General features: G+C 42.6%; 2 protein-coding genes across 6 annotated transcripts in view; one reads left to right on the top strand and one right to left on the bottom strand.

Annotated features, from left to right (window-relative positions):
• Positions 1-12557: 12557 nt before the first annotated feature.
• Positions 12558-21719, top strand: cenatac (centrosomal AT-AC splicing factor). Of its 4 annotated transcripts, none has more exons than XM_071339259.1 (11): positions 12558-13053; positions 13202-13368; positions 13570-13668; positions 13767-13833; positions 14179-14241; positions 15356-15420; positions 17720-17837; positions 17949-17979; positions 18084-18182; positions 21130-21262; positions 21405-21719. In XM_071339259.1, the coding sequence occupies exons 1-11, from the start codon at positions 12937-12939 to the stop codon at positions 21496-21498; spliced, it is 1053 nt and encodes a 350-aa protein (XP_071195360.1). In that variant the 5' UTR covers positions 12558-12936; the 3' UTR covers positions 21499-21719. The 4 variants fall into 4 exon arrangements, 3 of the variants coding, with proteins under 3 accessions (XP_071195360.1, XP_071195361.1, XP_071195362.1); XR_011667582.1 differs by having other exon boundaries at positions 12560-13053; positions 18065-18182; XM_071339260.1 differs by having other exon boundaries at positions 12560-13053; positions 17723-17837.
• Positions 21720-22028: 309 nt separating this feature from the next.
• The window catches only part of LOC139537672 (glutamate receptor ionotropic, kainate 4-like), a 117753-nt gene continuing 112957 nt past the window's right edge, over positions 22029-26824 (bottom strand). For both annotated transcript variants that reach the window (XM_071339256.1, XM_071339257.1), the window contains 6 exons: positions 25583-25756; positions 25123-25288; positions 24712-24937; positions 24007-24135; positions 23414-23532; positions 22029-22951 (listed from right to left, as the gene is read on the bottom strand). In XM_071339256.1, the coding sequence (XP_071195357.1) occupies positions 22586-22951; positions 23414-23532; positions 24007-24135; positions 24712-24937; positions 25123-25288; positions 25583-25756 (1180 nt within the window). In that variant the 3' untranslated portion in view covers positions 22029-22585. The remainder of the gene's footprint in view (positions 22952-23413; positions 23533-24006; positions 24136-24711; positions 24938-25122; positions 25289-25582; positions 25757-26824) is intronic.

Here is a 26824-nt window from a genome sequence, read left to right as displayed (position 1 = left end):
CACCAGCCCTCTGTGGTGCTTGTGTCTGTGTAGGTGTGCGTGCATATAATTCATATTTGTACTTTATTATTATTTTATCTCTTAGCATTTTTGTATTATTATGTATGTATATATTTTAAATTAGTGTAGATTATTATTCTGGGGTATGAATGTTTGTGTATGTATGAATGTGTAAATACACTGCTCAAAAAATAAAGGGAACACTTAAACAACACAATGTAACTCCAAGTCAATCACACTTCTGTGAAATCAAACTGTCCACTTAGGAAGCAACACTGATTGACAATAAATTTCACATGCTGTTGTGCAAATGGAATAGACAACAGGTGGAAATTATAGGCAATTAGCAAGACACCCCCAATAAAGGAGTGGTTCTGCAGGTGGTGACCACAGACCACTTCTCAGTTCATATGCTTCCTGGCTGATGTTTTGGTCACTTTTGAATGCTGGTGGTGCTTTCACTCTAGTGGTAGCATGAGACGGAGTCTACAACCCACACAAGTGGCTCAGGTAGTGCAGCTCATCCAGGATGGCACATCAATGCGAGCTGTGGCAAGAAGGTTTGCTGTGTCTGTCAGCGTAGTGTCCAGAGCATGGAGGCGCTACCAGGAGACAGGCCAGTACATCAGGAGACGTGGAGGAGGCCGTAGGAGGGCAACAACCCAGCAGCAGGACCGCTACCTCCGCCTTTGTGCAAGGAGGAGCACTGCCAGAGCCCTGCAAAATGACCTCCAGCAGGCCACAAATGTGCATGTGTCTGCTCAAACGGTCAGAAACAGACTCCATGAGGGTGGTATGAGGGCCCGACGTCCACAGGTGAGGGTTGTGCTTACAGCCCAACACCGTGCAGGACGTTTGGCATTTGCCAGAGAACACCAAGATTGGCAAATTCGCCACTGGCGCCCTGTGCTCTTCACAGATGAAAGCAGGTTCACACTGAGCACATGTGACAGACGTGACAGAGTCTGGAGACGCCGTGGAGAACGTTCTGCTGCCTGCAACATCCTCCAGCATGACCGGTTTGGCGGTGGGTCAGTCATGGTGTGGGGTGGCATTTCTTTGGGGGGCCGCACAGCCCTCCATGTGCTCGCCAGAGGTAGCCTGACTGCCATTAGGTACCGAGATGAGATCCTCAGACCCCTTGTGAGACCATATGCTGTTGCGGTTGGCCCTGGGTTCCTCCTAATGCAAGACAATGCTAGACCTCATGTGGCTGGAGTGTGTCAGCAGTTCCTGCAAGAGGAAGGGATTGATGCTATGGACTGGCCCGCCCGTTCCCCAGACCTGAATCCAATTGAGCACATCTGGGACATCATGTCTCGCTCCATCCACCAACGCCACGTTGCACCACAGACTGTCCAGGAGTTGGCGGATGCTTTAGTCCAGGTCTGGGAGGAGATCCCTCAGGAGACCATCCGCCACCTCATCAGGAGCATGCCCAGGCGTTGTAGGGAGGTCATACAGGCACGTGTAGGCCACACACACTACTGAGCCTCATTTTGACTTGTTTTAAGGACATTACATCAAAGTTGGATCAGCCTGTAGTGTGGTTTTCCACTTTAATTTTGAGTGTGACTCCAAATCCAGACCTCCATGGGTTGATAAATTTGATTTCCATTGATATTTTTGTGTGATTTTGTTGTCAGCACATTCAACTATGTAAAAAAAAAGTATTTAATAAGAATATTTCATTCATTCAGATCTAGGATGTGTTATTTTAGTGTTCCCTTAATTTTTTTGAGCAGTGTATTTATATGTATGTGTGTGTGTGTGTGTGTGTGTGTGTGTGTGTGTGTGTGTGTGTGTGTGTGTGTGTGTGTGTGTGTGTGTGTGTGTGTGTGTGTGTGTGTGTGTGTGTGTGTGTGTGTGTGTGTGTGTGTGTGTGTGTGTGTGTGTGTGTGTGTGTGTGTGCGCGTATGTATCTATATATATGTATATATTTAAGGGAAAGTTGTATATATATATTTATATATTTATATATTTTTTGATTGGGGGTACGTTTAATTTAGCAAAATCCTTGTTCCAATCTCCTATCCCACAATATGTAAATGTACTGCTGTCTATATCGGTTGCTGATGGTTTATGTTTAGACCGGCATTGCTTAGCAATATAATCTTGTGATGCTATATCTTGCTTATCTCAGGGATTGACCCAAGATGACGCTTAAGTGCGTAATATGTTTAAGTTGCAACTTATTCTGTTTAGGTTTATTAGATGCTAATTGAACACTTTATTCGTGGGAGCCTCCTCAGTTCATATGTTATCAGAAGTTCTAGGATAGTGAGAGGTGAACGTATAGTTGGGATTTTATTTTTGTGTTACATCTTGTTCGAGGTCGCGCTGTGCTTTTTTGGCATCGGCCAGACAATGTGTTTATTATTTTTATTTTTCTATTTTTTTCTTTCCTATTTGTGTATGCCTGTTGATGGGGGGGTAAATGTTGGGGAAAGTAGGGGGACAGGGTGGAGAGTAAAGGTGCTTAGGGTGTAGGTGCTACATATGCTGATCGTGATGGTTTGGTGCGCTTTCTTACCTTTTTATTGAGTTACATGTTATGCAGGCCACCATAGGAACTACAAACGAGAGGAGGGCGGGGCTTACATTCACTTCCTGGAATGTCAAGGGTTTAAACAAACCAATTAAGAGAGGCAAGGTCCTAGCCCACTTGAAAGCACTCTCGTCTGATATTATATTTTTGCAAGAAACCCATCTGAAAAACAATTCTCATAGCAAACTTAAATGTAGGTGGGTGGGGCAAGTGTATCACTCTAACTTCTCTGCCAAAACGAGAGGCACAGCGATTCTGGTACGGAAAGGAATTCCCTTTCTACATAAAACCACTATTGCGGATAAAGTGGGTCGTTATGTGATCGTAATAGGAGAGATCCACACTACTTCTGTAACTCTACTAAATATCTATGGGCCAAACATTGATAACCCCTCTTTTTTCAAAAGAGTCCTTGCCCTGATTCCAGATATCTCCCATACTAACCTGGTCATTGGAGGGGACCTTAACTGTGTGCTAGACCAATATTTGGATAGATCCTCTACCCGGCGAACCCCTACCTCCTATTCAAGCGAATTCTTGAATACCTACATAAAAAATTCTAACTTATTTGATATATGGTGGATCTCTAACCCTACGGGTAGGGAATACTCCTTTTACTCTCATGTTCACAATGTTTATACTCGAATTGACTACTTTTTGGTTGATGCGAAATTACTCCCCTATACCTGTAATGTGAGGTATCATGACATTTTAATTTCTGACCACAGTCCACTCACCTTCTCCCTGAGATTGGGTGACATCGTACCAAACGGCAGCGTCTGGAGTTTGAATCATCAGCTCCTCACAGAACCAACATTCTGTGAACATCTTAAAGACCAAATTACATTTTTCTTTGATACCAACGACAACACAGAGACTTCCCCAGCATTATTGTGGGAAACACTGAAGGCTTATTTGAGAGGCTGTATCATCTCCTTTCAGGCTGCCAGGAGTAGCCAAACAGAGGAAAATTGGCAGAACTGGAGGGACAAATTCACTTACTGGATAGGGAGAATGCTAGCCATCCATCTATGGAGAAACATTTTTAAAAATACCTCTTTAAAATTTGAATATAATCAGATTCTCTCAGCTAAAATTGCAAATCTTTTCTCTATGCCAAGCAAAAATATTTTGAGTTTGGTGACAAACCACACAAATTACTCGCCAGACAACTTCGAAAAAATGTGAGTGACCGAATGATTCACAAAGTTAAATCTGCATCGGGGGAATTACTCTCTTCCCCCCAAAGACATCAATGACAGATTCCGTCAGTTTTATGAGACTCTATATACATCTAAAGCGGATCCTAACCCCTTAATTATGCAAAACTTTTTGGATGACTGTAATCTTCCTGCCCTGAACCAGGAAGATTCTAACTTCCTGAATTAGGAAATATCTCTTGAAGAAATTCGAGAAACAATTACATCTCTAAAGAGTGGCAAGACCCTGGGCCCAGATGGATACCCTGGTGAATTCTATAAAACATTCAGCAACATGCTCTCTCCCTACCTGCACAAAATGTTGGTTCAGGCCAATGAGGATGGTGCTCTCCCATCTACTTTGGATGAGGCGTTCATTACAGTTATACATAAGAAGGGTAAAGATCCGGAAGAGGTAGGATCATACAGACCAATATCCCTCCTTAATACAGACAAAAAGATTTTAGCAAAAACTCTGGCTAACAGGCTTAGCACTTTAATTGGCAAATTGGTCCATTCGGACCAGACCGGCTTTATCCCTAACAGAAACTCATTCTTCAATCTCAGGCGCCTCTTCAACATTATGTATTCTCAGAGGTTACCTAACGTGAACCTTGCCGTTATATCTCTTGACGCCGAAAAGGCCTTTGACCAAGTTGAGATGGGTTCATAAATTGGATCCGGCTTTTATATAGGAACCCCTGTGCGAGAATACTCACTAACCAATCATTGTCGCCCCGATTTAACCTTTACAGAGGAACAAGGCACGGTTGTGCGCTGTCGCCTATGCTCTTCGCCCTAATTATGGAACCTCTCGCTCAGGCGATCAGATCTCATGCAGCAATACACGGCTATAATACTAAAGATACTCTAAATAAGATTTCCCTATACGCAGATGACATTCTCCTCTATTTAACAGAACCCCAGGCTAGTATTCCAGCTTTTCTTGATGTGATTAATTTGTTTGGTACCTTCTCGGGATACAGAATAAATTGGAGCAAGAGCGAATTAATGCCCATACGGTTGCAAAACACTTCTTGGCTAGAACATCTTCCAGAAAAATTTACCTACCTAGGAATTGTAGTTACCAAACAATACTCCTCATTATTTAAAGAGAATTTCCCCTCTCTGATTCAAAAACTCAAGGCAAACATAACATTTTGGAGAACTCTCCCAATTTCTCTGCTCGGAAGAATTAATGCCATTAAAATGGTCTTCCTCCCACAACTGCTCTACCTATACCAGAACATCCCAGTATTCATACCTAAATCCTTTCATAAACAACTGGACTCAATTATCAATCCTTTCATCTGGGATTATAAAACACACAGGATAGGTAAAAAACACCTCTGTAAATCCAAGATGGAAGGAGGATTGTCTCTCCCAAATTTTAGATTTTACTATTGGGCCGTTTTTGCTGGATGACGCACCTCCATCATCCAGCTGGCTTAGTATGGAGCGGGAGGAGTGTCACCCCTTCTCTATTGGCACTGTGATTTTGTCGCCTGTCAATCTGGAGATGTTACTTTATCGTAACAATCCTATTATACATAGCACAATCTGGATCTGGAATCAAATTAAAGTCCACTTTGAGCTTAGACCAATATCATTCATGCTCTCTGTTGCCAGGAATCCCTCCTTTGCCCCCTCTAACCTTGATAAAACCTTTGAGCGATGGGGAGAGTTAGGGATAAGTACCATAGGGGATTTATATATAGAAGGGACCTTTGCTTCCTTTGAGTTGCTGAGGGAAACTTATAATCTTCCCATAAGTAACTTTTTCAGATACCTACAATATAGAGACTATGTTAGAAAACACCTCCCAACATTTGGGAATGCTAAACCTTCCATGTTTGACGGATGCATAAAAATATGCCCCACCTCAGACAAACTGATATCTCGTCTATATGACGCTTTTCAATCTATTAGCACACCTTCTACAGATGCCATTAAGGCAAAATGGGAGGAAGAACTAGGGACTGACATTTCTGTGGCAGACTGGGAAGATAGCTTGGAGTATATCCACACATGCTCCATTAACTCCAGACATCGTTTCATACAATTCAAGGTATTACACGGATTACACTATTCCAAAACCAAACTGCATAGGATATTTCCTGATACATCCCCTATGTGTGATAAATGTCAGGCTGCGCAGGGTACACTACTCCACTGCTTTGCCCTATGCTCTAGCTTGTATGGTTATTGGTGTGGAATTTTTAGGATCCTCTCTGAAGTTCTGTAGACTTCAATAGACCCAGACCCGCTTCTGATAATCCTGGGAGTGTCTGATTCCCTAAACGGATTAACCAACCCCCCAAAACAACTAATCTCTTACAGTTTCATTTCGGCAAAAAAAATTATCTTGTTGTTTTGGAAGAGGAGGGAAGCGCCCTCTACCAAATTATGGCTCAGCGAATTGGCAAACACTGTACACTTAGAAATAATTAGATATATTCTGAACAATAAATGATCAACATTTGATAAAATCTGGCAGCCTTTCCTCTCTTACTTGGACCAGTCGGCGCTGTGAATTTGTACATCTTAACGCACTCTCAATTGTAATATTTGAATCTACCTTTGGGCAGCATGTGCTGGCCCCGCCACCCGAGCAGTCAGGAGGGGAATAGGGGGGATAAGTGGGGGGGTGACATCTACCCTCTTTCTTTCTACCTGTCCTTGTTTTGTATGTTGTGTTTTGTATTATTTGTTTTGTACCCAGAACTCTGGGTCTTGTTGTTTATGTCTGCTCTCTTATGTTTAGATAAGAATTGTATACTTGTCTTTTATACCTATACACCATTCTTGTGTGTGTACGATAAAAAAATATTTGAACGGAAGTATGGCATTTATTAATCTAAACCAGTTCTTTAAATATGCTAAATTTGTTTGGTTTAATTCTGTTCAGCCATTTTTGTTGGATAAATTAAGTTTGAACTGTCACTGTATTTAGTTTAAGATTTATCAGTAGGCCTGTTGTAAAATAAATTTCATTAGCCTATTGCTGTCATTTGTTGGGTATGGTAGGCACTAGCCTTTGTTGTTAATTGCCTATTCAAAACTTTTGTGAAGGTTTCTGAGATTCTGTTGAGCCATTTTCTTTGGCCAAATTAAGTTCCTGTTCTGTAATGTTGTGTTTGCCGCAATATAATAGCCTGCTTGTATTTTCCCTATAAACAAAGGCTTGACTTACTTTAGATATTACTCTAATAAAGTTTTAAAAAATTGGAAAAATTGGAAAAAACAAACAAACGACTGGGTCACGTCCATAGATAAAGAACAAAAAGACTGAACGACTGGGTCGCATCTCTAGCAACCCTAGATTTGTTTCGGGACTATATCTTGTGGAAGGATGAAATAGTAGTCCTATGAATAGATTAATAAAAATAACGTTTTTAATTAAAATATGTCAAATCATTTTTTGAATATGTTGGTAACCCGTTGCCCTCGAAGCCGGTGTTTGGAGGATATATTGGCATGGTTTGCCGACCTGTGCCAATATATCCTCCAAACACCGGCTTCGAGGGCATTATCACTTAAATACAACATACCCCTGGGGTGCCTTGTTGCTATTATAAACTGGTTACCACTGTAATTAGAACAGTAAAAAGTATATCACAGCTTTCAGCCAATCAGCATTCAGGGATCAAACCAGGTTTATACATTTTAAATCCCCTTTGCGCATGTGCATAACTATATATAAATCTGACAGGAGAGTTTGAGTGATGAAAGTTGGACTGAGGATCTCGAAATATCTGAACAAGAAACACTTGGATGAACATAAAAAAACAAATGTTGGTCTATTTTCTGGCAATTGTGCTGTTATTATGTGCCAGATGGTAAGACTACAACCCATTTGCGACATTAATTTATCATGTCAATAGGCATAGGCTACAGACTAAAATCTGGGTTTGTGATTGTAATTACATTTTGCCATAGTTTGCTTAGCTAAAGGCATGTAGCCTATAGCCCCTGATAGGCCTACAATAGCCTGCTGAAATAGGCTACTGAGGATGGGGTCATAATTTAAATCACTGAATTAAATATTAACTATCAGGAGTCAAAGTAAGACCCAAGTGCAGACTGTGTGAAGTAACAATGTTTATTGTAACCACAGGGCAGGCAGACAACAGGTCAAGGCAGGCAGGGGACGATAATCCAGAGCAGAGGCCAAGGTACAGGACGGCAGGCAGGCTCAGGTCAGGCAGAGGTCGGTAATCCAGAGGTGGAGCAAAGGTACAGGATGGCAGGCAGGCTCAGGGACAGGCAGTGGTCAGGCGGGTGGGTACAGGGTCAGGACAGGCAAAGGTCAAAAACCAGGAGGTCGAGAAAAGCGAGACTAGGGGAAACCCAAGAGCTGAGCCAACCCGCTGGTAGGCTTGAACAAACAAGACGAACTGGCAACAGACAGACAGAAAACACAGGTATAAATACACAGGGGATAATGGGGAAGATGGGCGACACCTGGGGGGTGGAGACAAGCACAAGGACAGGCACAATTTGGCATACACATTAATAGGCTACCTGATGGCCAACAGAGGCAAATGTATAATTCTCCACATTTAGCCTAATGTCAGTTTCATTGAGGACTTTTCCCCATAAAAAGAACCATGCAGAGGGAGTTCCATTACTTCCATTTCAAATGTCCACTCGGGCAGCCCCGGAGACCCAAGAACTGAACACTTTGCTTGATACCGTTTTCTTTAAGCAGTAAATATTAGAATGCAGTTTATACCACCTCCAAATGAATTTATGTAATGTGCTCTAGTGCACTCAAAGTCGTTTTTCCAGGGCTTTGTATCCATTCTTTCTTGATGTGCATCAGTTCTAGCATATTATCATGCTTTATGGAAAAAGGGGTTGGAAATAGGTGTCTCCATAATGACAATCTAAATAGCCTACATACAACTGGTAAAAAGTTGTCACAACGTACACACGTGCTGCTCTCTCACCTCTCGTTCACGTGACTCAGCCAATAACTGTAGTGCTCTCTCAACACACATACATGGAGATGGGGGATATGCAATTGCAGATTAGGAGACAGCAGCTGGCAATGAATTATTGGGTCAACCTACAGCGACATGGGGTGTCTCATCCTGCAAAAGGGATTTTACAGGCATGCTGGGAACATGAGCGAAGACAGAACACAAGCTTTGGGTGGGTGGGTAATACCCAGGCGAAGGAGATGGGACTGTATGGAAGCTTGAGAGTCACTTGGGAGTATGGCTAGACGGTGCACTGTCCTTCTCTCAGCACATATCAAAGCTGCAGGCTGAAGTTAAATCTAGACTTGGTTTCCTCTATCGAAATCGCTCCTATTTCACCCCAGCTGCCAAACTAACCCTGATTCAGATGACCATCCTACCCATGCTAGATTACGGAGACATAATTTATAGATCGGCAGGTAAGGGTGCTCTCGAGCGGCTAGATGTTCTTTACCATTCGGATTTGCCACCAATGCTCCTTATAGGACACATCACTGCACTCTATACTCCTATGTAAACTGGTCATCTCTGTATACCCGTCGCAAGACCCACTGGTTGATGCTTATTTATAAAACCCTCTTAGGCCTCACTCCCCCCTATCTGAGATATCTACTGCAGCCCTCATTCTCCACATACAACACCCGTTCTGCCAGTCACATTCTGTTAAAGGTCCCCTAAGCACACACGCCCCTGGGTCGCTCCTCTTTTCAGTTTGCTACAGCTAGCGACTGGAATGAGCTGCAACAAATACTCAAACTCGACAGTTTTATCTCAATCTCTTCATTCAAAGACTCAATCATGGACACTCTTACTGACAGTTGTGGCTGCTTTGTGTGATGTATTGTTGTCTCTACCTTCTTGACCTTTGTGCTGTTGACTGTGCCCAATAATGTTTGTACTGTGTTTTGTGCTGCTACCATGTTGTGTTGCTACCATGCTGTGTTGTCATGTGTTGTTGCCTTGCTATGTTGTTGTCTTAGGTATCCCTTTATTTAGTGTTGTGTTGTCTCTCTTGTTCTGATGTGTGTTTTGTCCTATATTTATATTGTATATTTGTTTTTTAATCCCAGGCCCCAATCCCCACAGGAGGCCTTTTGGTAGGATGTCATTGTAAATAATAATTTGTTCTTAACTGACTTGCCTAGTTAAATAAAGGTTAAATAAAAATAGCAAGGGAAGGCATTTACTTCAAGTACAGAGGAAAGTCATGGAGAGGACGACGGCAGGAAGGGACAGAAGAGAGGAGGCTATTTTTACAAGATTACGGGTGGGACACAGCCAGTAGTCCTTAAATGTGATAGGAAAGCATCCAACAGGAAAGTGTTATTATTGCCAGGAAACAGAGACCATGGAGATTGTATTGCTACAGAGTCGGCAGTATCAGAGGGAAAGAGAGAGGCTGAGATCTAGTATGAAGGAGGAGGGGATAGAGGAAATTAGTTTAAAGAGTATATTGAGTAGAACGTCATTAGATAAGCGCCATGGGGCTGGCAGGTAGGATTTAGTTTCTCCCTGTCTCTGGCCCTCACCCAGTACAGTAGGTGGCGGTAATGCACCATAAGGTTGGATTCCAACCATAGATAAACCCCACCGAAGAAGAACACACACACACACACACACACACACACACACACACACACACACACACACACACACACACACACACACACACACACACACACACACACACACACACACACACACACACACACACACACACACACACAGAGAGAGAGCCTGTCTCACTGCCTGATAGTCAGCAGCAGGTAACAGTGACATATATATTTAAGAGAAATGCCATGAGGCCGCGGTGCAACTTAGAAGTAGCTCAAAAACCTGCATCCCGTCGTTCAATACATGTTCACCTGCAACATCGTTTTCAAAGTAGCCCAATTTGGCAGGAAAACCACAAATATGGCAACACTGTTGACAAGGACAGACTGGGACAAGAATTTGGCCCTGGTATTTTATCCACAACAGCTCACATCACTGCGCACGCCGCCAACACCCCATCACCACACACACACTACACACCCTTCTTAGACACAGGAAACAGTGCTGACACATAACATTTTCATACATCTTTATGTTCACTATATAATATTTATGTGCACTAACCCATAATTAACTTGTGGTTCAACACCTGAGGAAGTAGAAACTCAAAACACTAACTAGATCGCCAACTCTAAATAATACACACTGCTGGTTTGGGTCGGGACAATACCAGTATTGCGATACTCGTTAGTATCCTGGCAAGGAAACAAACATGAAGCAGATTGAACTTCTTTAGGAAAACAACCCTAATGTTGGAAACAAACATCATTGTTGTCATTCAGTGTGACCGCCACTCCATATCTCAAAGCCATAGCAAATATATTGGTTGTAAAACAATTGAAATATTTTCTTGTTTAACCTTTATTTTGACAGGGAAGACATATTAGGACCTAGGTCTCTTTTCCAAATGCGCCCTGTATAACACAATATTGTAACAAAGACACCGTGTCGAGAAGCAGCTGAAACATTTAATAAAAACAACAAACATGGAACGAAACAACATAACAGTAGCATCTTCCCATAAACACAGGATCAATACTGACTGGGGAAGGAACCTAAGGGAGTGCCAGATATAGGGGAGGTAATACGTGAGGTAATGGAGTCCAGGTGTGCCTCATGATGATGTGCAGGTGCACGTAATGATAGATGCCAAGTGTGTGTAATGATGAATCCCAGGAATGGTGGTTAGTATACCGGCAACGTCGAACGCCGGAGGGGAGGAGTGGGAGTATATGTGACAAATATAAAATGCACATTAAACACAATATATACACTGACCAAAAATATAAACACAAGATGCAACTATTTCAAAGATTTTAACGAGGTACAGTTCATATAAGGAAATCAGCCAATTTAAATAAATTCATTAGGCCCTAATCTATGGATTTCACGACTGGGAAGGGGTGCAGCCAGGGCATAGGCCCACCCACTTGGGAGCCAGGCCCAGACAATCAGAAATCGTTTTTACTAAACAAAAGTGCATTATTCATACAGAAATAGTCCTCAGTTTCATCAGCTATCCGGGTGGCTGGTTTCAGATGCTCCCGCTGGTGAAGAAGCCGGATGTGGAGGTCCTAAGCTAGTGTGGTTACACATGGTCTGCGGTTGAGAGGCCGGTTGGACATACTGGCAAAATTCTCTAAAAATCACATTGAAGGTGGCTAATGGTAGAGAAACTAACATTAAATTATCTGGCAACAGGTCTAGTGGACATTACTGCAGTCAGCATGCCAATTTCACGCGCCCTCAAAACTTGAGACATCTGTGGCATTATGTTGTGTGACAAAATTGCACATTTTAGAGTGGCCTTTTTTCTCCAGCACAAGGTGCACCTGTGTAATGATCATGCTGTTTAATCAGAAATATGAAGATTCTTTTTGCATATAATGATGAATGTGTTTTGATGATTTTCTGCTATAACATGGTGGACCTTTATTTTTAAGTTCAATTTGCGTGAGTGGTGAAACACGAGTCATTATCTGTTCTTTTGATGTTGAGTCTTTGTCTAAGAAAGTGATGTTTGGGTATATAAGTTATACTGTACAAGCTTTGGTGACGAATACATTATGTTGTTACAGGTGTCAAGCTTATGGGCATATGGCAGCAGTGTGTAGAAGGGAGGTTCCTAGGTGTGAAACGTATGCAGGTAGGACTAGATATATTTAAAAAGTGGAGTAGGGTGGTGGGTTTTTTGTGAGTGTAGGATTAGATGGTAGGGTGTTTGTTAAATTTTTTCCAAAGTATAAAGGGAGGTATACTCCAGTCTAGTAAGTGGCGGTAATGCAACATTTATTGGATGCCAACCGCCGTTAAACCTTATCGAAGAAGAATGAAGTTCAACGACAACTTGACCCGGAAGTGATACAACGGTCTAAATTAGCATTTTGTGTACACACTAGTTCTTACTAAAGCTATTGTAACTAGATATTTTAGTAAGAGCATGGTGTGCAATTAAACCTTATCGATCAATGTATGATACATAGACGCAATATCTTGCACGAGACCGTGCAGGGAGAACTCGGTTAGCAAATAAGCTACGGTAACGTAATCTAGCTAGCCAGCCAGATAAACAACCCTGCATCATCAGATCAATGCATATTTTGGGGATGGAGTTGGTCTAACGTCTAGAAAACAAAGGGACGTGTCGAAAATGGGTGCATTTTACTGTGCGATATGTAGGCAAACATCTTTCTCCGGAAAAGCACACATCTTCGGGAAAAGTCACCAGAGCAAACTCAAAGTGGTCCTTGTTAAATTCCTTGAGAAGGTAAAATTGGCAACTGCCTGCCTCATCAATACCAGCATAGCCAGCTAGCTAACGTTAGCTACGCCTAGCTACTACAAATGTTTGTATCCTGCTCAATGAGATGCAAATCATATGAACTATTCCTGAAAGACATGCCTGTGTTTTACAGGTGAAAGAAGCGCGTCGAACGATAAAAAGTCCCCAGGTGGAGAGGTTCGATTGCACTCAGCACAAACGCAAATGTTGGTGTTACTGCTGCGGCCTCGAGGTGGAGAGAGACGTCACTGATGGCGACATCACTGTGTTGTTCGGGGGCTTGTTGGAACACATGGCCAGGTAAGATACAGTACTAACTAATGTAATTAATTTTCATGTTAATATAAAGATGGGACGCTTTCACGCAGTTTTTATTAGCTTTCCTCTATTAATTAATGGCCTAACATACTTTTCTGATGGCTGGCATTATTATTGACCAATGTGCTTGTAAAAATTAGGTTTGGCATATTTCTCAGGGATCAATGTCAATTGTCATTTCAGGCCTGACCACAGGAAAAGCACCCACACATTCTGGTGGGAGAACAAAGCTGACCCCAAACTGAGGGACAAGTTTATAATCACAGAAAATGAAATGGAGAGGTAAGAACTCCTCTACCGTTTGCTAAAAAGTTGTTTTAGCCTACAAGTTCGCCTTGGAAAATGTGTAATATGCCTCAACCTTTTTGTTTTCATTTTAGATTTAAAACAGAGGTGGCAAAAGCTTTAGGCTCATTTGAGGAGAAGGAGGATGAGCTTATCAAGCAGGTAGGACATGAAATAGCTATGAATTACTTTTAAAGAGTGATATAATTGCATTGTATGACTTTCTAGAGGAAAAAGTAAGGGCCACATTCACAAAGCGTCTCAAAGTAGGTATACTGACCTAGGATCAGGTCTCGCCTCTTATTCATTGATTTAAAAGGCCAAACTGATCCTGGAAAGGCACTCCGACTGAGACGCTTTGTGAATACGGGCCCTGACCTTTTCCTATAGAAGACATGTAAAGCACTTTTAGTGACTCTGAGATGTGTTATTAATACTGGTCCAGACTGAATGTGAGAACTCTGTTCTAGCCATGGTGACATCTGACTGTGGGTGTTTGTCCCCTAGCAAGCCACTCATATCCGAGCTCAGGAACAGCATCGCCAGGAGGTCCTTCAGTCTCTCATAGAGGTTTGTTTACCCAGGATGCAACAACAGTATCCATATCGCTGTGACCTCCTTAGTTTGATCAAGTGTGATATTTGTAGTGCGATGGTATCAAAATTGCACTGTATTCCCTACATGGTGCACTACTTTTGACTAGGGCTCATAGTGCACTACTTTTGACCAGCGCTATATGTATAGGGTGCCATTTGGGACACAATCTGATACACTTTTTATATTAAATAATGTTTTGTACATACACTGAACAAAAATATAAACGCAACATGTAAAGTTGGTCCCATGTTTCATGAGTTGAAATCAAAGATCCCAGACATTTTCCATACGCACAAAAAGCTTATTTCTCTAAAATGTTGTGCACAAATTTGTTTAAAACCCTGTTAGTGAGCATTTCTCCTTTGTCAAGATAATCCATCCACATGATGGGTGTGGCATATCAAGAAGCTGATTAAACAGCATGACCATTACACGGGTGCACCTTGTGCTTAGGACAATAATAAGGCCAATTGTGTTGTGACAACTGCACAATGCCACAGATGTCTCAAGTTTTGAGGGAGTGTGCAATTGACATGCTGACTGCAGGAATGTATACCAGAGCTGTTGCCAGATTATTTTGTTAATTTCTCTACCATAAGCCGCATCCAACATAGTTTTTGAGAATTTGGCAGTACGTCCAACCGGCCTCACAACCACAGACCACGTGTATGGCGTCATATGGGTGGGCGGTTTGCTGATGTCAACGTTGTGAAAAGAGTGCCCTGTGGTGGTGGGGTTATGGTATGGGCAGGCATAACCTAGGGACAACAAACACAATTGCATTTTACCGATAAATGCATCGGTGTGATGAGATCCTGAGGCTCATTTTTAAGGTATCTGTGACCAACAGATGCGTATCTGTATTCCCAGTCATGCGAAATCCATAGATTAGTGCTTAATTCATTTATTTAGATTGACTGATTTCCTTATAGTAACTCAGTAAAATTGTTACATGTTGCGTTTATTTTTATTCAGTATAGATGCTCTGATGTAAGGTCACATTATTGAAAGCTATGAGGTAAAGTTACGTCATGTTGTTGGAGACTGGTGTATGAACCACTGTTGGCTTTTCCTGAATCAACCTCAGCCTAAGGCAGAGCTGGAGCTATCGAACACAGAGGGCCCTTGCAACTCAGTGGATGAGGCTTCCAGGTAAGAAGTTGTGTTGTCCTTCTATAAGAGGGTGTTAATGTTATTGTACTGTAGTTCTAATGATATACTGGGGTTTGTTCAGTAGGACACCGTAGCATAATGTTTTGAAGCAGTGAACAAAAAAATTGTTTATTGGACAAGTCCAGGTAGTCCCTTCCTGTTTGTCGATTACCCAATCCCAAATCGACCCCTAAACCCCATCCTACTGTGGTTGCTCCACTAAAAGTTTTGTGATTATGCTGCGGTACTTGAGGTAATTTGTGGTTTAGTACCCTGCGTCACCACTTCATTGCTCCAGTTCAGCGCAAGGGGGAGTTAGAGCACTGATTATGCTTTAGGGTCTTACTGTGTCTCTAACTGATGGGTGATATAAACCTAAATAGAAACTGATAATTGTACACGACTTCAGTATTACTTACTAAAACTGTTACACTAAGGTTTTTATTTTGTTTGCTCTTACTGTAGCCTGCTTCCGACCGGTCACGTTGTACAGCGCCTGAGTTGCGCAACGGTCTAAGACACTGCATAGCAGTGCAAGCTGTGTTGCTACAGATGCTGGTTCAATACCTGTGCCGGCTTGACTGGGAGACCCATGAGAACTAGGTTTTTGGTTTCTCTCCCTCTAAAAACAGAAATAATTAATTCTAAATAACAAACTGGCTTTATTTACAAATTAGTAACAATGTCTCACCCCATGTTCAAGAATGGCCTTTTTCCTTGCTCAATTTACATTATTTGAAAACAAAATCATCTCCAAAATGTTTTATTTTTATTTTAACAAAGTGATTTATTAATTTAGAATTACATAAAATCCCCTTGGACATTCTCACAGATATTAACCCTGTTATTAGCAGGACAATATATATTGGTCATGGCTCCAACTTTCCAACTTTTCTTCTGTTGGTCTTTAATAAATAAATGTTTTCGTTATCCTGACCTGGACACCATGTACAGTATTATAATAGCCCATTATGGGCTATTAGCAGGACAATATACCTTTACCAACACCTCTCTTTTTATTTTGATACTTTGTGGATGGGGCCTCCCCAGTGGCGCAGCTGTCTAAGTCACCGCAATGCAAAATGCGTTGCCACAGATGCCGGCCGCCACCGGGAGACCCATGAGGCGGCTTTGGTTTTAATTTAGAATCCTCCAATCCTCTGTTATTTTTGGCGGAGAGTCACGTCATATTTTTTGATATACTCTAGGCCTACCGTAGGCGACATGAGTCTCACTAGTGTTGAGTAATGTTCTGTTTTATTTATTTAAAGCGCATATTGAAGTTAGAAGCAATAGGATTTGAAGCATTTTCCTATAACTGTTTCGCAATGCTCTGAGACAAGCATGGGGACTGGTCTTGATAAATCAATGAGATTTTCACTGAATCTTCGTTTGGGTATTGGTTAGCCAAAAATTATAAAGAAGAAATGTTATGCTCTTAGTGTAACCTTTAACTAGGCAAGTCAGTTAACAGCCTACTCCTTTGGAAACCGAGGGTTTTTCTTGGAATAGAAACACCATAATATTAAGCTAAATTTCTTAATTAGTCCCATATACTATGTTCTTACAAAAGGTTTTCAATTCTCTATTACAGCCACTATTGAAGGCTATCAAATGCTTCTCAAAGATGCCCTCTGTTGGTCAAACTAGCACTAACTAGCACTTAATGGTACCAGTGGTTGGCACTTAAATAATGTGCCATAGAATTCTGCGGCACCATGCAAGCTGTGCTGCACTACACTTCAACTTTTAAATGACAAAGCACTGTATGCACTTGTGGAGACCTAAGAGGATATGATATGTATAAGCAATATGGTTAAACTTCCACCTAGCCTATCAGTGAGCAAGTGGAGCTGTCAAATCCTCTGATCCCCAAAAGTGATAAGGGTCTAGTGGTCGATTTGGGATTTCGCCTGTTCTTTCGTTTAGTCCTTAGTTAACATGGCCCAGATGTTTTCCCAAATGAACCTACGACCTCTAAATCCCACTACTCGGTCTTTCCAAATGGCTGAAATACACCCCTATATGTTTTGCCTCACTTAGCTTACTGGCTTAGTAAACTAATTTAACATTATTTGCATGGATATTGTAACATACAGTAGAATGTAAATTAAGTTAATCAGGAAGGAGCTGTTGGTACACATTGGACCAGGGCAGATCTATTATAGACATCAGGGTCTCCTTGCATTTGTAAAGGTTACAGAATGCACCTGTAAATGGGCTGTATGTAATGTTATTCAAGTAATGTGTGTGTTCTGTATCACCTGTGGTGTGATGCTGTTACTTTGAACTTTGGCAGTAGCTCTCACTTCAGGGCCCCTGGATCCGATGAGCAGGCCAGGTCTGGTCGGGTTGACCAAATGGTGGCCAGGCAGTGGGCGGGCCCTGGACAGGGCCTGACCTTCATTGGCTACCAGGTACGCTGACACGTTGCTCATCAATCATGACAACTATATTTTCTCTTCATGAATAAGTGACCTGTCAAATAATAAAATACTTTACTAATATTTTTTCCTTTTGGATGGCAGGATTCTTCCAACAGTGGAAATATTCACACAGGTAATTGAAAATTAAAACGATAGTTCAGCGTCTATTAGTCACTGTATTGTTGTCTATCTGTGTAAGTTGATAACTAAGTGAATAGGTTTTGATGACTGTTGTAGGAGCCATCCCTCCATGGTTACAGGAGGACTCCCAGGAGGGCAGGTCTGGGACAATGGAGCAGGAGATCGGTCCATCACTCCAGGACTTCCTCAAACAGAGTAGGTCCTTTAGGGTTCAGACACAAACATAGATGAAATCGTGTATGACATATCATTGTCCGTTTTAAGTCAACAATTTTTCGGACGAGTTGCATATGTGAAATGACGGACCGTTTTTTTCCTTTGTCGTTCAATCATTTCCATTGTCATTACTGGATGAATGGATGACACCCATTGAAGAAGCATTGACTCAAACTACCATTTTACAAATCCACACACTAATTACTTACATTAACTGTCTACTTGAGGAGTTTTGGGACCACCTGGTGAAAGGGCTCTATAAATTCAGTCCGTACTAGGTTTGGTTTTGACCACAGCCCATTTAGTCCTTGGTCGATCAGGGTCGTGTACAATCTGTAGACCTGGGCTCGTATTCCCGATAGCTTTGGAAATAGGCTTGAATGTTTTAACAATGCATCTTTCCTACAACGGCCAAAGATGTAACATGCGTTTCCCAAAACAGCATGCAGAGAGAACAGTCACTAAGTGCGTTGTTGGAGCATGTGTCGATACTGATAAGATCAAAAGAAAGGCAGTGCCGCTCTCAGACCAGCTTTGTCAATTAAAATCTTACCTTTTAACATAGAATTATTTCACAATATTTAATGCAGTCATCTCGATTTTCATTTGACGTATCAAAATTGCAAAGACATTGGCCATGTATTTATAGTAAACTTTGTTCTGAAGTTATCGGTGGTCAGAGAAACGGGTAAACCTTGTGGATCTTCCGATGGCATTGAGGAGTACACCACATCAGTCACTGGCTTTATCAATAAGTGCATTGAGGATGTCGTCCCCACAGTGACTGTATGTACTTACCCCAACCAGAAGCCATGGATTACAGGCAACATTCGCACTGAGCTAAAGGGTAGAGCTGCCGCTTTCACGGAGCGGGTCTCTAATCTGGAAGCTTATAAGAAATCCCGCTATGCCCTCCGATGAACCATCACAGGCAAAGCGTCAATACAGGATGAAGATCGAATCGTACTACACCGGCTCCGACGCTCGTTGGATGTGGCAGGGCTTGCAAACTATTACAGACTACAAAGGGAAGCACAGCCGAGAGCTGCCCAGTGACACAAGCCTACCAACACTGAAACATGCATGTTCTGGATGACTGATCACGCTCTCCACAGCGAGTAAGACCTTTAAACAGGTCAACATGTACTCTGAGCATGCGCTGACCAACTGGCAGTGTCTTCACTGACATTTTCAACATCTGTAATACCAACATGTTTTAAGCAGACCACCATAGTCCCTGTGCCCAAGAACACTAACCTGCCTAAATGACTACCGACCCGTAGCACTCATGTCTGTAGCCATGAAATGATTTGGAAGGCTGGTCATAGCTCACATCAACAGATCCACAGATGATGCAATCTCCATTTCACGCCACACTGCCCTTTCCCACCTGGACAAAAGGAACACCTATTTGAGAATGCTATTCATTGACTACAGCTCAGCGTTCAACACCATAGTGCCCTCAAAACTCATCACTAAGCTAAGGACCCTGGGACTAAACACCTCCCTCTGCAACTAGATCTTGGGCTGCCCCCAGGTGGTAAGGGTAGGTAACAACACATCTGCCACACGGGGGCCCCTCGGGTGCGTGCTTAGTCCCCTCCTGTACTCCCTGTTCACTCATGACTGCACGGCCAGGCACAACTCCAACACCATCGCTAAGTTTGCTGATGACACAAGTGGTAGGCCTAATCACCGACAACGAGACCACCTATAGGGAGGTGGTCAGAGACCTGAACGTGTGGTGCCAGAACAACAATCTCTCCCTCAGCGTGATCAAGACAAAGGAGATGATTGTGGACTACAGGAAAAGGAGGACCGAGCACGCCCCCATTCTCATCGACGTGGCTGTAGTGGAGCAGATTGAGAGCTTCAAGTTCCTTGGCATACACATCACCAAACTAACATGGTCCAAGCACACCAAGACAGTCGAAGAGGGCGTGACAAAACCTATCCCCCCTCAGGAGACTGAAAAGATTTGGCATGGGTCCTCAGATCCTCAAAAGGTTCTATAGCTGCACCATCGAGAGCATCACTGCCTGGCAACTGCTCGGCCTCCGACCGCAAGGCACGAGAGGGTAGTGCGTACGGCCCAGTACATCACTGGGGCCAAGCTTCCTGCCATCCAGGACCTCTATACCAGGCGGTGTCAGAGGAAGGCCTTAAAAATTGTCAAACACTCCAGCCACCCTAGTCATAGACTGTTCTCTCTGCTACCACATGGCAAGCAGTACCGGAGCGCCAAGTCTAGATCCAAGAGGCTTCTACCCCCAAGCTATAAGACTCCAGAACATCTAATCAAATGGCTACCCATTGCGTTATTTTACTGCTGCTCTTTAATTATTTGTTACTTTTCTTTTTTTAGGTGTTTTCTTACAAGCCCTTAACCAACACTAAGCATTTCAAAGTTCTACTCCTGGTTGTATTCGGTGCATGTGACAAGTGCGATTTTGTTTAGCGGAGATCTGTGGATAATGTGACGCGGGAGGCCAAAAAAATTTATCTAACGACACACTTAGCTGTTCTACGAGTGGTCTGAAGCAGGCATTTAGATTACGAGCGTTTTTAAAGTGCAGCGTTAATAACTTTGGTTTTGGGAAACCGCTCAGATGTAACGATGCTTTTAACGTACTTGGCCTTAAGATGCTTTTTGGAAACCGGGCCCAGGGCTTTAATTTATTTGTCCAAACAGTTGCAAAATGGTATGATTTACAACTAAAACAAGTCTATTGGACAAATTGAGGTAGGTCCCTCCCCGTTTCGTTTTCTTCAGTTTTAAATGTTTTGCAACAGAATCGGCAAAATGATTACGCAATGCAAAAATTACAATGAGCATTTCTTATTGGATAAGTCCAGGTTGTCCCTTGTTCTTTCAGTGCCAAATTAATACAACCCCTGACACTCATGTTGCCATCTCCCCACACAGAGGAGCAGGAGAAGCTGAAGAAACTCCCCCCTAACCGGGTGGGGGCCAACTTTGACCATAGCTCCCAGACCGATGCCAACTGGCTGCCCTCTTTCGGCCGGGTGTGGAACAGTGGACGCCGCTGGCAATCCAGGTGATGTACTTGTCCTGCTGCAAAAACTGACTATACAGAGTTTCAACTTACATAGCACATGCGTGTAACATGCATGGATGGAAGTGAAATCATCTGACCCAAGGAGTGCTTGTGTGAAGTTAACTTTGTTTTGCTCTACTAGGCACCAGTTCAGAGAGGAAGAGGGACAGACCAACAGACAAAAGAGAAAGCGGGATCAGGGAACAAAGAAACCCAAACCGCCTGAACAACAGTGACTATAGTATGCATTGTACATAGAAATGTTACAGAACAAAGCAGTTAAAAAAAACATGACATTTGTTTGGAAACCATGAAAAGCCTTTATTTCAGGATATAATGAACTAGGCTCAATTGTAAATTACCTTTAAATGTCAAGCTCACTATGCACGTTTCAGATTTGATTCCCGGCCAATGTTTTTGGCACTTGTTTTGAAATAAAATAATGAACTGGACTACAGCCACGCTCCTGTCTCTCACATATCTATTGGAATGTGGGGAGCGGCATTAGCCGTTAATTGGCGCTGGGTCTATGAAATACTGTCCTAGTGTCCTCTGGGTTCAATGTAAAGCGTGCTTCCAGACTGGAACCCTGGGGCCTTAGCACCGACCCTGGTCCACTTGTCGGTCTTTGCACTTTATTTCATTAGATGGCGTTCACCATCCTCAATCTTTGGGTTCAGGGGTTATTAACTGGTCTGAACATTAATGAAATAAAGTGCAAAGACTGACAAGTGGCCTAGGGTCAGTGCTAAGGCCCCAGTCTGGAAGCACGCTTTCCACTGAACCCAGGACACTCTCGGTATTGCATTTTAGCTGAAGTCAAGTTCAAAAAGATGGCCGCCTAGAAGTCAAATGTGAAAATTGCAAATAAAACTTGTCATCACCATTGTACAAAAAACATCCATTAAATTATTCAAGTAATTTTTTTTTTGTCACTCACAGCCAAAGATACATTTTATATTCATCCACTGTCTATAATATTTCTGGATGATGTGATGATGCCGTAAGTGCGCAAGTGTAATCGGCTCTCTATAAAACGGCATGTGTGAACATTACAATGGACGCTGTCTCTAGTTCAAACATTCACCTCAATGGTCAGTACCACCGCCCCCCTAAACCAGGGATCATCAACTACATTTTATGTTGAGCAATGGTCAGGGGGCCGGAACATAAGCCCAAACAAATATTTCACATGTGTATATGATCACATATCTCTGCGCGTGGGAATACTGTGTTTTCAGTCTTATGTCCAACAATAAATAATATTTAGTTTTGCTCAAACTTGGGAGGGCCAAATAAAATCGGCAGTTGGGGAACCCTGCACTAAACATTCTCCTCTCTGAGGTCTGGTGAGTGTTTTCTGGGTGGCAGTGTTTGCACCCGCAGTCCTTTATATCCCCTGCACTCTGGGCAGATGCGGACGTGAGTGCAGCCCCGTGGACCCAAAATGGCTTCCTGTGCCAGTCTATGAGACCGTGACTCCATAGGACCGCTGCTACTGTTGTCCATCCCGCACACCATGCCGTTACTGAGGGTGCAAGTGGCTGTCTTGGTCCCGCCATGCTCCTCTGGGAGTGAAGTGTGTGTTTGTAGTAATATCCCTGGGCCTGGTAAACCATGCAGTGCCATACTGTCCTCGCACAGCAGGATCCCATGGAGAGCCCTCAGCATCTCTGTACACATGGACAACTAGAACAGAAAGGGCAGAACCATAAGTCCAACTTTTGCACAGTCATCTTTTGAAAGAGAGGAGATGGATTGCTGGTTATCAGTGCTTTGGTTTAAAGCTTTTTTTCCCTCCGCTTTACATTCTTCGTGAGGTCTAGGTAAAAATTGGTTTATTTAACTTCAGATGTGAAACTTTACATACTGAAGAACAAACGCATAAATGTATGCAAATTGTAAACATATTTTTGTTTGTAATGTCTTTCGTTATGTGACGTGCAGCTTTTACCATGAATACGATCTCTGCGAACACCAGGGAAAATGCCTTTAAAAGATGTGTTGTTGGCTGTATAGTGTGCTGCTCTATAACGCTCTTAGGGTTGAATCACGGCCTGAGTGAAGATTGACTTAAGTGGGAGTTAGGATTTGACCCTAAGAGGGCAGCTGGCTACTAAGCTGGGAGAGCAGCTACAGATGACCCCTCACCTCTGACCTCGGAGAGTGTTGCTGCACCCAGACAAACTCCAGCCCCGCCATGAACACAGCCAGCAGTAGACCAGACAACAGGACAACAAAGACCCCACCTATATTCTCCATGCCCAGCCCTACCACAGAGAGAAAGAGAAACAAAAGAGATCTTAGTGGTCTAATGGTGACAAACTTCCATAAATTAGGCCGGGATTCAATCCAATCGCGGGTTAAAGACATTGCGGCTTTTAAAGGCTATTTAATTGAGCCAGCATATGCAGCGTTTACCGTGAATGGAAGCTCAGCAAACACAGGAACATGGCCTTTAAAAGCTGCAATACCTATGACCGGCGATCAGATTGAATCCCATCCTTACTCTCTTGACATTGATGTGCATCACCATCGCTGTATATAGTTGTTGAATGCTGGGAGATTTTCCCCACAGTGTCGTCTTCTGTTGTGTACTATGATAAATAAATAGTTGACTTTAAGTCAGCAGATTGTGGTTCCAATTCCAGCAGTTCTATAACTTCAGTTTAGAGACAAGATGCACTGACACTGTATATTTTCTTGTCTATGGACAGTAGTAAAGATCGTGTATGAAAGTGTACCCTGTGTTTGATGGTCAACCTCTTTGGAACACTTGTCTCCCCGCCACCACTTCCTCTTAAGGATCTCCAGCCTGTTGTCCTCTTGGAGTTTGAGTACGGCCAGGTCGATCTCATCCCGGTACACTGAGCCTGATAACATAGAATACAGTTTACTCTAAATTATGAATAAACTGCAAATGACTTCAGATCACCTAATTATAGACATTCTGTCAGCAGGGTTGTGTTCAGTGGGCACAAAACAGGAGAAACATTTTGAAACAAAGGCGGTACTATGAACTTCTCCAATAAGAACACTGAAGGTAACTTTATGTTTTCTTTCTCAAAGAGCTACATGACCGGTGTCTGATAATCCTATTATAGACTCAATAAGACAACTGCACAGATTTATGAAATGGAATAAATAATAATATCCCCTTATACAGACCAATGCAATAATCCACCTCTCCCTACAAAGACAGCATATTGTAGTCTTGGGCAGAAAAGGGAATCATTTCTTTATGACAAGCGGTCACTGCTCTCGTTTGACCAACTACAGAAGTATGGAATCCCAGCCTCTCAGTTCTTTGTATTTGCAGATATAACACTTTATTCTCTTGGTGCAGCAAACACTGGACGATCCAGAAGGTTCAAAGATTGAAACTATTTTAAGGCAGTCCGAAAATAAGCTACATTGTGCACTTCTGAAGGTAATAACACAGGTCTTACCCAGTGGCATGCCGATGCCGTAGCCCTTGGTGTCCAGCAGGCCTCCTATCTGGGTGAGGTTACAGTTGCGCTGACGGTAGTACTCGTTCATGGTGCTCTCCAACAGGTAGGCGTAGTTGGAGTTGAGCACCCGGTCGATGCCTTCCTCCGTGCTCTTCACAAACACACTGGTTTGCTTGGCATGCATGAAGTTCCACATGCGCTGGTAGGTCTGGTACTGAGAGTTCTGTGGGCAAGCAAGAGAGATAAAGACAAGGCTGTAAAAAAATAAAAAATAATCAGTGGGCTATAACCAGAAGGAAAACTGGTTGAAACAATGTTACTCTGATATAAGTTTTGTCCGCTGGAAAACTACGTGTGAGATAGCAAGCATTATGACTCTTTTCTCACACACACACTCTCTCTCTCTACCTGGAAGAAGGTCATGGTGGACCCTCCCTGCATGGTGCCGTACTCTATGGTGGTCTGGTCTGCCAGGTCATCCACTGACTCGATGGGCACCTCCATCCTGTGAACGGTGAGGAAGGCAGCCAGGTTGGCTGTGTAGGAGGACACTATGATCAGGGTGAAGAACCACCTGCAGCAGGAAGGAACAGCACAAGCTGCTTAGTACACAGGAAGGCTCCCCATTAAGCGCAAGCCCCATTTGCGTATTGAGGTGCGAGTCTTGTTTAGCGCGAGACAGTCAAATTGGTTCATACAGCGTAGTAAGAATGGAGTCCATCAATACCTGTGTGTGTGTATCAATGTGAATGGCCAATGGTTATTTTTGTGTTGGCAAATGTACAACGTCTGTGTGTGTGTGTGTATATTTGCGTGCCGTTGGGTCAATTCAGACCCTATGTAGGGGTTTCTTGTGTAGTCTACTCACCAGACAGCGCTGAGGCAGCGTGTGGACAGGGCATGGGGGGTGATGGCTGAGCCTTGCTGCATGAACCCCCCTACAGGGAACCACAGACTGTTTCCCAGAGTGTACTGGTTCAGCACCAGTTTACAGCGCCCCCGCAAGCATGGCTCAGTACTACACCACTCATACGGCGTTAGCCTGGGGAATAAAAAAACGGGTTGTCATTATAGGGAAAATTAAAGTGTACATTTATGATCGTGTTGACTAGGCACACAACAGAAGAAAACGATTTGAAAACAGGTGAGATAAGATACAACTTGACCAATAAGTTTGCTAATTTTAATTTGCCGTTTTCAAATTATTTCCTCCCTTTTGTGCCTACCAGACAGGTCGCAAAATGTGGTGTGGAAAGTAGACAGCAGCTTCAGAATAGAGCACTTGTTGCACTTCCACAGCACTGCCAGTACAGATGTGGTCAAATATTTTGGCACCCTTGCACTTTACAATGGAGTGGAATGGTACAGAATGTTCTGTTTTTTATTTCCTTTTCAAAACTGGTTGAATAACAATTTTTACCCTGTAGGCAACTGTTATTTACCACAGTTGAGATAAATTACAGAGTAAACGAGAATCATTGCCTCTAACCAAATTAATTAGAATTTTGAATAATTTAGTCCAGCCCATTTTTGACATTAAAAATCTCAATTTCAGTTTAGATACATTTTTGTGTGTGTCCTGTGTAGTTGTAAATCAAACAAATATATGTGTCAACACCCAATGTTTTTTCAATTTCAACCTATTTTAGAATAAATAGTGAATCATGCAAGGGTGCCAGTATATATATATAGAGTTGAAGTCGGAAGTTTACAGACACTTTAGCCAAATACATTTAAACTCAGTTTTTCACAATTCCTGACATTTAATCCTCGTAAAAATTCCCTGTCTTAGGTCAGTTAGGATCACCACTTTATTTTAAGAATGTGAAATTTCAGAATAATAGTAGAGTGAATGATTTATTTCAGCTTTTATATCTTTCATCACATTCCCAGTGGGTCAGAAGTTTACATACACTCAATTAGTATTTGGTAGCATTGCTTTTAAATTGGGTCAAACGTTTTGGGTAGCCTTCCACAAGATTCCCACAATAAGTTGGGTGAATTTTGTCCCATTCCTCCTGACAGAGCTGGTGTAACTAAGTCAGGTTTGTAGGCCTCCTTGCTCGCATACGCTTTTTCAGTTCTGTCCACACATTTTCTGTAGGATTGA

Source organism: Salvelinus alpinus, chromosome 13 (genome assembly GCF_045679555.1).
Source record: "Salvelinus alpinus chromosome 13, SLU_Salpinus.1, whole genome shotgun sequence".
NCBI classification, from domain to species: domain Eukaryota; kingdom Metazoa; phylum Chordata; class Actinopteri; order Salmoniformes; family Salmonidae; genus Salvelinus; species Salvelinus alpinus.
The sequence above is the reverse complement of the archived record's forward strand: the minus strand, read 5'-3'. Positions and strand labels throughout refer to the sequence as shown.

What these genes read in the sequence shown, in the direction of transcription:
- cenatac (XM_071339259.1), top strand. Translation starts at nt 12,937, where the DNA reads ATGGGTGCATTTTACTGTGCGATATGTAGGCAAACATCTTTCTCCGGA. An exon ending in TCCTTCAGTCTCTCATAGAG is followed by an intron (nt 14,242 to 15,355) that starts GTTTGTTTACCC and finishes AATCAACCTCAG; the next exon opens with CCTAAGGCAGAGCTGGAGCT. An exon ending in CAGTGGAAATATTCACACAG is followed by an intron (nt 17,980 to 18,083) that starts GTAATTGAAAAT and finishes TGACTGTTGTAG; the next exon opens with GAGCCATCCCTCCATGGTTA.